The 12,943-nt window shown below is 45.7% G+C and overlaps 1 protein-coding gene across 4 annotated transcripts in view; it reads left to right on the top strand.

Moving 5' to 3' along the window:
• The first annotated feature begins 826 nt into the window (after positions 1-826).
• The window catches only part of RMC1 (regulator of MON1-CCZ1), a 29,502-nt gene continuing 17,385 nt past the window's right edge, over positions 827-12,943 (top strand). Inside the window, exons 1-5 of one of the 4 annotated variants that reach the window (XM_032293194.1) lie at positions 827-1,082; positions 2,017-2,093; positions 5,571-5,655; positions 6,579-6,635; positions 7,748-7,834. In XM_032293194.1, coding sequence (XP_032149085.1) covers positions 981-1,082; positions 2,017-2,093; positions 5,571-5,655; positions 6,579-6,635; positions 7,748-7,834 — 408 coding nt within the window. In that variant the 5' untranslated portion in view covers positions 827-980. The remainder of the gene's footprint in view (positions 1,083-2,016; positions 2,094-5,570; positions 5,656-6,578; positions 6,636-7,747; positions 7,835-12,943) is intronic. The other 3 variants (XM_032293195.1, XM_032293196.1, XM_032293197.1) reach the window with 3 other exon arrangements.

The raw sequence follows: 12,943 nt of genomic DNA, 5'->3' as shown, positions 1-12,943 counted from the left end.
GAAGCCATTAAGATTCCTCTGGGAGCAGTACCCTCTCGGTACCTGGGCCAGAAAATAGCCCTTATCACCAGAGACTGGGAGTTGGGGGCTGCAATGGACCTGAATACACGAACTTCCCAAGTAACCTTCATCTTCCACTAGTTTTACAACCCCCCAGTATTTCTCCCAGTGACTCCCTTAGAAATGTATCGCTCCTAGCCAGGTGCCTTTTGTGCTGTCTTCTTCTCAAATGCGTCATTCTTTGTCTAAAAAGTATAAAAAGCACCTTGCTTTGGCCACTTTTTCAGACCTCACTCTCTTTTGAAGAGCCCCATGAAAAACTAATAAAGTGTGTACGCTTTTGTCTTATCTGCTTCTCAACAATTCGGTTTTTGGCTCCAGCGGAAGAGCCCGCAAAAGCGCTGAGGGGGTTGGAGACGGTCTCAGGCGCACCCGCACCTGCTCAGCGAGCCTTCTGCCCCTTCTCCCAGACAAAACTCCCAAAGTGGGGAACCTGCCGCGGGAGGCGCTCGGGAAATTCTCCCTAAAGCAAGGTGGAGCTTTTTCTAGACCGGCAACGGTCCCACGCTGGAACACAGGTTGGGGCCGGGGCGACCGAGCCGCGCACAGGAACCCGGAGCAGTGCAGGGCTGGCTGCCCAGCGGCCCTTGGTCCGTGCTGCACCACGCGGGCTTCCGGGTCACGCCGCCGCGCTCCTCCCGCCCTCGGGAAAAGGGGAGGAGCCTCACGAGTCAGGCAGGGCGTGGTTACTGTCGGTGGGCCCCACTGCAGCCAGACTGCCCGTTTAAGTGCAGAGGGCCGCGGGTCACGTGGTGGGCGGGGTGGGGGCGTGGCACCAGGAAACTGTCCGCGCCAGGCCCAGACAGGCAGTCGCCGCCGCCGCCGCTGCAGCCGCCGCAGTCCAGGCTGAGATCCACCGCGCTCTCCGCTCCACGCTGGCGACCGCCCCCGGGGCCTCCGCCGCCACCGCGGCGCCCGTCATGGGCGAGGAGGACTACTACCTGGAGCTGTGCGAGCGTCCGGTACAATTCGAGAAGGCGAACCCTGTCAACTGCGTCTTCTTCGATGAGGCCAACAAGCAGGTCCGGCAAGCCCGCGCCCTTCCTCCTCCGCGCGGCCCTGCTGGGGTCGTGGACGCGCCGAGGCCCGTCCCGCGCGACCGGGGCGGAGAGTCCCCTCCTGTCTCGTCCAGTCTCAGCGCAGGAGGCGGCGCGCGCTCCCTCCCTGTTGGGTGGGCTCCGCCAAGGGCAGGTGTCCTCACAGGTGATCCCGGGGCTGGATTCCCGGGCCCTCAGCGCGGACGCAGTGACCCCGTGACCGGTGTCTCAACTGTTGGCGCGCCTGTCTCATCTAGGCTTCTTTTGTTATCTTTGCCATTGGTTACTCTCACAGTCAAGGGTTTAGAGGTTGAGATTTTCATTTTCCTCGGAATTTTGTAAAGGGGAAGAAGACTACTTCAAGTGCATCAGCCTTAGAACTTGCAACCTCGGAGACCCGACCCGGTGTGGCACGATGGGCCACAGTCGGAGAGGCAGCCTTTTCGCTCTCTGCTCTTTTTTTTTTTTTTTTTTTGGAGTCGGAGTTTCGCTCTTGTTACCCAGGCTGGAGTTCAATGGCGCGCGCAGCCTCTGCCTCCCGGGTTCAAGCAATTCTCCTGACTCAGCCTCCCGAGTAGCTGGGACTACAGGCGCACGCCACCATGCCCAGCTAATTTTTGTATTTTTAGTAGAAACGAGGTTTCACCGTGTTGACCAGGATGGTCTCGATCTCTTTGACCTCGTGATCCACCAACTGCTGCCTCCCAAAGTGCTGGGATTATAGCCGTGAGCCACCGCGCCCGGCCTCTTGTTTTTTAAAATTCACATGAACAGCCAAATGTTTGTATCTTCATGTGTGCCGTGTTACTTCTGTTGAACCGAGGGTGGGGTATAGCAGAAATAATCGCTTGCAGGTTTTCTTATGAGTTTAGATCCTTTCAGAGTTCAGACTATTAACCTTGCTGCTTTTCCCTCTCAGGTTTTTGCTGTTCGATCTGGTGGAGCTACTGGTGTGGTAGTTAAAGGCCCAGATGATAGGAATCCCATCTCGTTTAGGTAACGGTGTAGACACTTTCAGATCATTTTATCATGTAAACAGAATAGTGTTTTTCTAATTCAAAAGGTTTTTTATAATTTTGTCATTGGACTGCCCTAAGAGGTCTGAAGTGTGTGTGTGCTCACATGGAATCCCTGTCTATAGGGAGAGTCTTGGTGGCACATCCTAGCACCTCTTGACAGAGTGGAATATCTGGAGCAGTTGATTTGGGAGCCAAATACTTCAAAAGTGGAGCACCCGCTTCCCGGCACTGGAAATTAACAAGTCAGCGTGATGATGTGCCCATTTCTGGTTTGTTCACAGCGAAGGCCTTCATTTCTTTAGCCAGGTCTTTCCACAGTGGCAGGTGCAGGAGAATCATTGTTTCTCAAGTAATAATATAAGAAAATCATGGCTTCCAGTATACTTAAGGTGACTGCATGGTCCCAGTTCTCACCGTTGAACAGGGACCGTGCAGTCACCTTAAGTAATGATCAGTAGTGGCCCCTTTCTCTTTGAGAAGTGTCTCAATTTGGATGATAAACTGTCTGGTCAACTTAATGCTAGTGTTTACAGAAGGTGAAAGTACAATGTAGGCCTTCAATTCAGTGGTGACTTAAGAAATTTTACTGTTGGCCTGCGTTAATGGGAAATTGTCACCCCCCGGCTTTTTTTTTTTTTTTTTTTTTTTAAGGGAGCCTCCCTGTGCTCCCAAGGCAGGAGTGACAGTGGTGCAATCTCGGTTCACTGCAACCTGTGCCTCCTGGATTCAAGTGATTCTCGTACCTCTGCCTCCCGAGTAGCCGCGATTACAGGCACCCACCACCGTGCCCGGCTAATTTTTGTATTTTTTTTCTTTTTTAGAAATGGGGTTTCACCATGCTAGCCAGGATGGTCTCGACCTCCTGACCTCGTGATCCACCCTCCTTGGCCTCCCAAAGTGCTGGGATTACAGGTGTGAGCCACAGCACCTGGCATTTTTGTATTTTTTGGTAGAGATGGGGTTTCACCATGTTGGCCAGGCTAGTGTTGAACTCCTGACCTCAGGTGGTCAGCCCACCTTGGCCTCCCAAATTGCTGGGATTACAGGCATGAGCCACTGCACCTGGCCGGGAAACTGTCTTTGAAGTAGAACGTGCATCGAGCTTTTTCTTTTATTATCATGCCTTGGGCAAACACTGCAGCCCCTGTGCTAGGCATCCGGCATGTGAGGACTTTAAATTCATCTGGCCCCTTGTGGAGAGCTCATAAATTTAGTGTGGGAGACAAATGCTATTCACCATGGTAAGTGCTGAAATAGAGATGTGTTCAGAACGTGAGAATGCAGAAGGGATGTGCTGTTTATCATGGGATGGCCTGGGGAAGACCTCTGCCCAGGAGTGGGAAGGCCTCAGAAGGGAAGCAGCCGTTGAGCAAGGTTTTATTTATTTTATGTTTTATTTTATTTATGTCATGACGGAGTCTCACTCTGGTGCCCATGCTGGAGTGCAGTTGCTGGGTCCTGGCTCACTGCAACTTCCGCCTCTCAGGTTCAAGTGATTCTCCTGTCTCAGCCTCCCAAGTAGCTGGGATTACAGGCACCTGCCACTATGTCCTGCTAATTTTTTTGTATTTTTAGTAGAGACGGGATTTCAGCATGTTGACCAGGCTGGTTTCGAACTCCCGACCTCAAGTGATCTGCCCACCTTGGCCCCTCACAGTGCTAGGATTACAGGTGTGAGCCGCTGCACCTAGCCTGAGCAAGGTTTTAAAGTATGGATGGGGAGTGAGCATGGTGTTTTGGGGAACTCTGGGTCTGTGTAACTCAAGGTTACATGGGGGGTCTCTACAGGGAAGGGGAAATGGTGGCAGAGGCCAGCTTGAACCTTACATATTCCACTATGGAGTTAGAGCTTTATCTTGTTATTGAAACTTGTCAGGTGGGGTATGGGATGATCCTGTCAGTGTTTGGAAAGATTATTCTGTTCACAGCATGGAGGCTGGCTTAGTTGGGAGCCTGTCAGAGTTAGGGATACCATGAAGAGTAGCAGTCGGATGAGCCAGGCGTGGTGAAGACCAGAGCTCTGGTGGTATAGAGTGGCATTACATAGGCGATCAAGGGATACTTCAGAAGATTGGTCTCTGGTAAGACTTGGGGGTTGGTTGTGTGTGGAAAAGGAGAGTGAGCCCATGATAATCTAAACTGGGGACTCTGAGAAGTTTATAGGGGGAAGGTACTAAATTTAACTTAAAAAGAGTTTTTAGCCTGGACACAGTGACTCACGCCTGTAATCCCAGCACTTTGGGAGGCTGAGGCGGGTGGATCACCTGAGGTCAGAAGTTCGAGACCAGCCTGGCCAATATGGTGAAACCCCATCTCTACTAAAAATACAAATATTAGCCGATGTGGTGGCGCGCACCTGTAATCCCACCTACTTGGGGTCTGTTGTCTGTCTTGCCCTTTTTCTCCTCACTGGGCCGACAGCACATCTGGGTCTCAGCCCTGGGATCCCTCATAGCCACCTGGAATGGAGGTATTTGGTGAGGAGTTTCTTTTCCCATTTCCTGATATTTCAAGTAATCACTTGAACCGGAGAGGCAGAGGTTGCAGTGAGCTGAGATTGTGCCACTGCACTCTAGCCTGGGTGACAGAGCAAGACTCTGTCTTAAAACAAAACAAAAAAAAAAGGATTTTTAAAAGCAGCTTTATTGAGGCATAGTTGGCACCTAATAAACTGCACACTTAATATTATACAATCTGAGAGTTTTGACATGTATATACCCATGAAACCATCACCACAATCAAGGCAGTGAGCATGTTCAGACGCCGAAAAGTTTTCTTGAGCCCCTCTGTAATCTATCCCTTGAGTTTGCTTTTTTAAAATGAATTTTTAATTTAAAAAACTATATATTTGAATAGAGACGGGGTCTCACTGTATTGCTGAGGCTGGGAACTCCCGTCAGCCTCCTGCTTCGTCCTCTCGCGGTGCCAGGATTACAGGTGTAGGCCACTGTGCCCAGCCGAATTCACTTTATAACGTCTGTCTGAGGCAGTCATGAGACACTGTAGTGGAGCCATTCTGGTGCATCACAGGGCTGCGTAATGAATGAGCTATGAGATGCACAAATAGATGCTTCTTTCCAGAAGCTTTGCTGTGAGAGAGAAACAGCAGACATGGAGAAGGCTCCTGTGCGGGTCTGTAGTTGGTTACGTTAGAACAATTCTCAGGTGTCTCAGGTGACAACATATGTGTGATCTCAATTTTTCAATCACTTGTTACCCATAATACTGTTAAGTTTTCCCAGTTACCCATAATACTGTAAGTTTTCCCAGCAAGTTGTTTCCAGTTGGATTTGGTAGTTTGAAAAGAGGTCCTCTTGATGGCTTCAAAACATAATTTTAATTTTAGACTAGAATTTGCTGCCTCCTGAATATAGGTTGTGCCTTTTGTCTTTTCTGTAAATGATGGTAGCTAGAATTCGTTTATTTAACTACTAACACATTCTTTCTTCTTAAGAATGGATGACAAAGGAGAAGTGAAGTGCATTAAGTTTTCCTTAGAAAATAAGATATTGGCTGTTCAGAGGACCTCAAAGACTGTGGTAAGACCTTTAAAATATAGTGTTAAAGGGCATTAGAAATACATTTGGGAGAGAGGGAATTGCAAGATTGCAGTGTTAAAGCAAACTTTATTATCTTACTTTTTGAAAGGTATAGCTATGTTGCATTGTATTAGAGCCTTCAGAAACGAAGAAGACATTTGAGTGGTTTAAAAAATGACTTTAGTGTGATTTTGAAATTAATTAAAACTTTTTTTTGAGCCAGTCTTTCTTTGTTGCCCAGGCGGGAGTGCAGTGATGTGATCTCGGTTCACTGCAGCCTCAATCTCTCAGGCTCAAGTGATCTTCCCTCCTCAGTCTCCCTTAAAATTTTTTAAAAAGTAATTTGGAACTTCATGTGTCTTTTGTATTGCTTGAGAGCTAGCAGCATAGAGTATGTGAGGTATGTTTTTGGCTATTTTGTGAATTAGCCTTCTCATCTCTGATTTCTGAGTGCTAGGTCTGATAGGAGCTGATACTCCAAGTTGGAGCAGCCTGCAGGAACTTAGCGTTTGTAAATGTTCATCATTATCTTTTGTAGAGAGAAGGCCGTTAGAAACAGGCAGAATCGTCAACTAGTTTCTTCTATCAGTTTTAAGTGTTAAAGTCTTGGGGAAGCCTTTTATTAAGTGCAACAACACTTCTCTGACATCATTTTGAATTTTCAAAATGAGTTACTAAACTAACTGAATATTTGTATTAACTTAAAAAGAATTGAATCGTAAACCTGATATGTACTGTTAAGGAGGCAGATTATCCAAATTGGTCTTTTTATCTTTCCTGTGTTTGGGTTTTTTTCAGTTATTTTCTGGTCATTTTTTAAGTTAACACTTATTTTTTTTCTTGTCTTGTAGTATGTCAACGTAGGTTGGCAGTATGCTGCTTAATCCAAATTTGTGTGTGTGTGTGTGTGTTTGTTCTTTCAGGATTTTTGTAACTTTATCCCTGATAATTCCCAGCTGGAATACACACAGGAGTGCAAGGTATGGCCCTAGGCCCTTTCTCAGCTGCTGGCGTCAGTGGTGTTGAGCTGGGTTATGTCATGGAGAGCGGGGTATCGGGGCCTTGGGAGCACAGACTTGAAGTCAGACTGTGCCTTATACTGATGCCAAAACTGGAGTCAGGCCGGGTGTTTGCCTCGTTACATAGGACAGTTTTCTAAGTTTGCAAGCTTATTCCTTTGGAGCGGGGAGGGTTCAATGGATGACGTCTGGTGAACACCCAGCAGTGCAAGCCCTTGGGGGCTGTCGTCTGTCTTGCCCTTTTTCTCCTCACTGGGCCGCAGCACATCTGGGTCTCGGCCCTGGGGTCCCTCACAGCCACCTGGAATGGAGGTTTTTGGTGAGGAGTTTCCGTTCCTGTTCCCTGATGTTTCCTTTCCTCGATTTGTTGTCTTTGTCTTGTCCTTACGCTTTCTTTCTTCCCCCCGTGTTGATTCTAATCCACATTAATTAGATTTGCTGGGCGTAGTAAACTAGGCTAAAGGGAGCTGAGCTAAAAGCGGCAGTGTGGCACCCCGGCTACTTTCTGCATCTTTGTGACTGTTTTGGTAAATGGAGTTCAGGCTGGGCTCTTCAGTGAGGAAAGGTGCATCCCCACCACTGAACTCTGCCCTGCTGTGGCCCCGTGCGAAGAGGCCCTCAGCCCAGCCCTGCTCAGCCCTGTCTGCCCTCAAGCAAGTTGGGTGTGTTTCTTAGGGTCCTCAGCCCATTTTGGTCAACACTCGCTAAAGACCGTAGGCCTTTGTACGTTTATAATAACAGTTTTTAAAATGTGGGTGACTAAGAATGTCAGCAGTATGGTGATTCCTGGAGGTAGAAGCTGCTATCTGTGAGCTCTGGCCAGTTACCTTTCTACAAAACACAGACTTCCCCTGTTCTGTTTAGTAGAAGGAATTCAGATTCAGGTTCTTGAATGAAGAGTTATGGGCAAAAATCAGAAACACTGTATTTGAAAGAAAATTTGTTTTGTTAATTAGTAAACATTCCAAGGAATTTTCATTAAAGGGTGACAAAGTCCAGAGCATGTTAAGCTTTTGAAGAGAGTTATATGTTTTTTCTTATTAATTAAAAATATTAAAAAAATTTTTTTCTAGACTAAGAATGCCAACATTCTAGGATTCTGCTGGACTAGTTCTACTGAAATTGTCTTCATAACAGATCAAGGAATCGAATTTTACCAGGTATTATGTTTATCATTTATGTTTGTTGGTAAAAGTTCAGTAGCAGTCTGGCAGCCTTTTGAATTCAGTACTGAATTAAACATTTTTTAGAGATGAAATCTTGCTCTGCTGCCCAGGCTGCAGTGCAGTGGCATCATCATGGCTCACTGTAATCTCAAACTCCTTGGCTCAAGCAATCCTCCTGCCTCAGCCTCCTGAGTAGGTGGAACTATAGGTATGTACCACTATGCCTGGTCAGTTTTTAAATTTTTTTATAGAGATGAAGTCTCGCTGTGTTGCCCAGGCTAGTTTCAAACTCCTGACCTCAACTCCTGCCTTGGCCTCCCAAAGTGCCAGGATTACAGGCATGAACTGCGGCACCCAGCTTTAGGGGATTTTATTTATTTATTTTTCCTAATTGCAAGTAATACATTAAAAAAAAAATGGGTTTGGTGCCTCGTGCCTGTAATCCTAGCATTTTGGAAGGTTGAAGTGGGCAGATGGCTTCAGTCCTGGAGTTTGAGACCAGCCAGGGAAACATGACGAAATCTCTTATCTACAAAAAATACCAAATATTAGCCAGGCGTGGTGGTGTGTGCCTGTAGTCCCAGCTACTCAGAAGGCTGAAGTGGGAGGATTGCTTGAGCCTGGGAGGTGGGAGGTTGCATGAGCCAAGATCACACCACTATACTCCAGCCTGGATGACAGGGTGAAACCCCATCTCAAAAAAAAACAAACTCCATTAAAAAGTGGGCAAAGGCCACATGTGGTGGCTCATGCCTGTAATCACAACACATTGGGAGGCCGCAGCAGGTGGATCACCTGAGGTTAGGAGTTTGAGACCAGCCTGGACAACATGGCAAAACCCTGTCGCTATTAAAAATGCAAAAATTAGCCAGGTGTGGTGGCAGGCATCTGTAATCCCAGCTACTAGGATGGCTGAGGTGGGAGAATCGCAAGAGGCGGAGGTTGCAGTGAGCTGAGATGGTGCCACTGTACTCCAGCCTGGGCAACAGAACAAGACTCCGTCTCAAAAAAAAAAAAAAGGTGGGCAAAGGACATGAACAGACACATTTCAAAAGAAGACACATATGTGACCAACATACATATAAAAAAGCTCAACATCACTGATCATTAGAGAAATGGAAATCAAAACCATAATGAGATACCATCTCATACCAGTCAGCATGGCTATTATAAAAAAGTCAAAGAATAATAGATACTGGCGAGTTTGTGGAGATAAGGGAACCCTTATGCACTGTTGCTGGGAGCGTAAATTAGTTCAACTGTTGTGGAAAACAGTATGGCGATTCCTCAAAGAGCTAAAAGCAGTGTCGTTTGACCTAGCAGTCCCATTACTGGGGATATATGCAGAGGAATATACGTTATTCTGCCATAAAGACATGCACATGAATGTTCATTGCAGCACTGTTCACAATATCGAAGATGTGGAATCAACCTAAATGCCCATCAATGACAGATTGGATAAAGAAAATGTGGTACATATATGCCATGGAATACTATGCAGCCATAAAAATGAACAAGTTTATGTTTTTTGTGGGAACATGGATGGAGATGGAGGCCATCATCCTTAGCAAACTAACACAGGAACAGAAAACCAAATACTGCATGTTGTCACCCCTAAGTGGGAACTAAATAAGAACTTATGAACTACAAAGAAGGAAACAGCAGACACTGGGGTCTACTTGAGCAGGGAAGGTGGGAGGAGGGAGAAGAATAGAAAAGATAACTATTGTGTACTGGACTTAATACCTGGGTGATGATGAAATAATCTGTACCACAAACACACAAACCCCCGTGACACGAGTTGTTTACATATGTAACAAACCTTCACATCTACCCCCGAACCTAAAATAAAAGCTTAAAACAACAGAAAACATTCAAACCTTGCAGGTATATAATATGGAAAGCAAAAGCTCCCTATAATCCCTAGAAATAATTATTGGGAACTGTTTGCTACATATTCCTCCATTTTTTTTTTCTTTTGAGACAGAGTTTTTGCTCTTGTTGCCTAGGCTGGAGTGCAATGGCACGATCTTGGCTCACCGTAACCTCTGTCTCCCAGGTTCAAGTGATTCCCTTGCCTCAACCTTCCGTGTAGCTAGGATTACAGGCATGCGCCACCATGCCTGGCTAATTTTGTATTTTTAGTAGAGACGGGGTTTCTCCATGTTGGTCAGGCTAGTCTTGAACTCCCAACTCAGGTGATCCACCCACCTCAGCTTCGCAAAGTGCTGGGATTACAGGCGTGAGCAGCTGCATCTGGCAATTTTTTTAAAATAAATGCATACAAACTTCTTTTTCACAAAAAGGGGAATGTTGTATATAAACTTTGGCAGCTGTTTTTTTTTTTTTTTCTGGCCAAAATGTATCTTGGACATCTTTCTATATTTTATTCTGCCTGGCTGGTATTCCACTGTATGGATGGACTGCAGTTTAACCATTTTCTTGTTATTGGACATTGGCTGGTTTTCCCTTTTTTGTGATTACAAATAACCCTTCGGTAACATGCTTGTACATACTTCTTTCTGTTCTTGGGTGAGGCAGTTCTTAGAGGAGAAATTGCAGTATAGGTGTGAACATCTGAAAAGCTAAACTGATATCACCACATTTCTTCGAGACGTGCATTTTCACTAGCAATATAGGAATTTCTGCTTCTTGTACCTTTGGGAGAGCTGGATATTATCAGTCTATAGACATTTGCCAATCTGAGAGGTAGAAAGACTTTATTTGAGAAAGAATTTCACTCTGTCTCCTGCGCTGGAGTGCAGTGGTACAATCTTGGCTCATGGCAACCTCCACCTCCTGGGTTCAAGTGATTCTCTTGCCTCAGCCTCCCAAGTAACTGGGACTGCAGGCGCACACCACCACACCTGGCTAATTTTTGTATTTTTAGTAGAGGTGGAATTTCACTATGTTGGCTGGACTGGTCTTGAACTCCTGGCCTCAAATGATCCACCCATCTTGGCCTCTCAAAGTGCTGGGATTACAGGTGTGAGCCACTGCACCCAGTCAAAAGACATTTTAATTTGCCTTTTACACTACTAGGGAAGTAAGCATCTTTTTTTTCTTTTTTTTTTTTTTTAAAGATGGGATTTCACCATATTGGTCAGGCTGGTCTCGAACTCCTGACCTCAGGTGATCCGCCCATCTCAGCCTCCCAAAGTGTTGGGATTACAGGCATGAGCCACTGCGCCCAGCTTAGCATCTTTTCATTTGTACATTTTCCATTTGTATTTCCTTTTGTGAATTGCCTCTTAAAAATTTTTTATTTTGTAATAATTATTTTGAGACAGGATGTTTCTCTCTCACCCAGGCTGGAGTACAGTGGTACAGTCACAGCTCACTGCAGCCTCGACCTCCTAGCCTCAAGTAGTCCTCCCACCTCAGCCTCCTGAGTAGCTGGAACCACAGGTGTGTGCCAGCATGCTCAACCAGTTTTTTTTTCATTTTTTGTTTGTAGAGATGAGGTCTTGCCATGTTGCCTAGACTGGCCTTGAACACCTAGGCTCAAGCCATTCTCCCTCCGTGGCCTCCCAAAGTGCTGGGATTTATGGGCATGAGCTACTGTGTGTGGCCAATAAAGCATTTTTTACTGTGGCAAAAAAAAAAAAGCATAGAGCATTTATCATCTTAACTTTCTAAGTGTACAGTTCAGTAGTGTTAGGTATATTCATTCACATTGTTAGGAAGTAGCTCCAGAACCTTTTTCATCTTGGGAAACCGAAACTGTATCCAGTAAACAACTCCCCTCATCCCTTCCCCCAGCCCCAACAATCTCTATTTTAATTTCTGTTTTAATGAATTTGACTACTTGTTTTTTTTTTTGAGGTGGAGTCTTACTCTGTCGCCCAGGCTGGAGTGCATTGGTGTGATCGCGGCTCACGGCAACCTCTGCCTCCTGGGTTCAAGCTATTCTCCGGTCTCAGCCTCCCGAGTAGCTGGGATTACAGGTGTGCACCACCACACCTGGGTAATTTTTGTATTTTTGGTAGAGATGGGGTTTCACCATGTTGGCCAAGCTAGTCTTGGACTCCTGACTTCAGGTGATCTGCCCACCTCAGCCTCCCAAAGTCCTGGGATTGCAGGTGTGAGCCACCACGCCCAACTGAATATAACTACTTTTTATACTTCATCTAAGTGAAGTTATACAGTCTTTGTCCCTTTGTAATTGGTTTAGTTTATCTACCATAATGTCCTCAAGGTTCCCCTATGCTAAAGCATGTGATGGGGTTTCCTTTGTAGGGCTGATAATACTACATGGTGTGTGTACACCACATTTGTCTTTTCCATTCATCTGTTGAGGGACGTTTAGGTTGCTTCCACCTCCTGGCCATTGTGAATAGTGATGGTTCACTTTTATTTATTTATTTATTTAATTTAATTTATTTTTAAATTTCCCACTGCATTCCTAGAGGAAATAGTGGTGGTTCAATATAGGTATGCAGATATCTCTTCAAGATCCTGTTTGCAGTTTTTTAAGATTTATACCCAGAGTGGGATTACTGGAACAGATGGTAGGTCTCTTTCTTAATTTCTGAGGGACCTGCAATACTGTTTTCCATAGCAGTTATACCATTTTGCAATCCCTCCAAGTGTACAAGGGTCCCACTTTCTCCATATCCTCAGCAACACTTGCTTTTTTTTTTTTTTTTATAGTAGCCATCCTAATTGTTTTGATTTGTGTTCTTTGTTGATTAGTGATGTTGAGCACTTGGTGTGTGTGTGTGTTGGCCACTTTGTGTATCATCTTTGGAGAAATGACTGATTGAGGTCATTGTGCCTATGTTTTTTTTTTTTTTTTTTAAGACCCCAGCTCAACGCAACCTCTGTATCCCAGGTTCAAGTGATTCTCCTGCCTCAGCCTCCCAAATAACTGGGATTACAGACAGGCGTGCGCCACCACGCCTGTCTAATTTTGTATTTTTTTTAGAGTCGGGGTTTCTCCATGTTGGTCAGGCTGGTCTTGAACTCCCAACCTCAGGTGGTCTGCCTGCCTCAGCCTCCCAAAGTGCTGGGATTACAGGTGTGAGCCACCGTGCCTGGCATTGTGCTGTTTTTAAAATCAAATTATTGTTTGTTGAATTACAGTTTTTTATGTATTCTGAT

This window comes from Sapajus apella, unplaced genomic scaffold (genome assembly GCF_009761245.1).
Source record: "Sapajus apella isolate SASKATOON/1434 unplaced genomic scaffold, GSC_monkey_1.0 scaffold29, whole genome shotgun sequence".
Classification (NCBI taxonomy): domain Eukaryota; kingdom Metazoa; phylum Chordata; class Mammalia; order Primates; family Cebidae; genus Sapajus; species Sapajus apella.
Note: the sequence above shows the minus strand (reverse complement) of the source record. Positions and strands in the feature narration are given on the sequence as shown.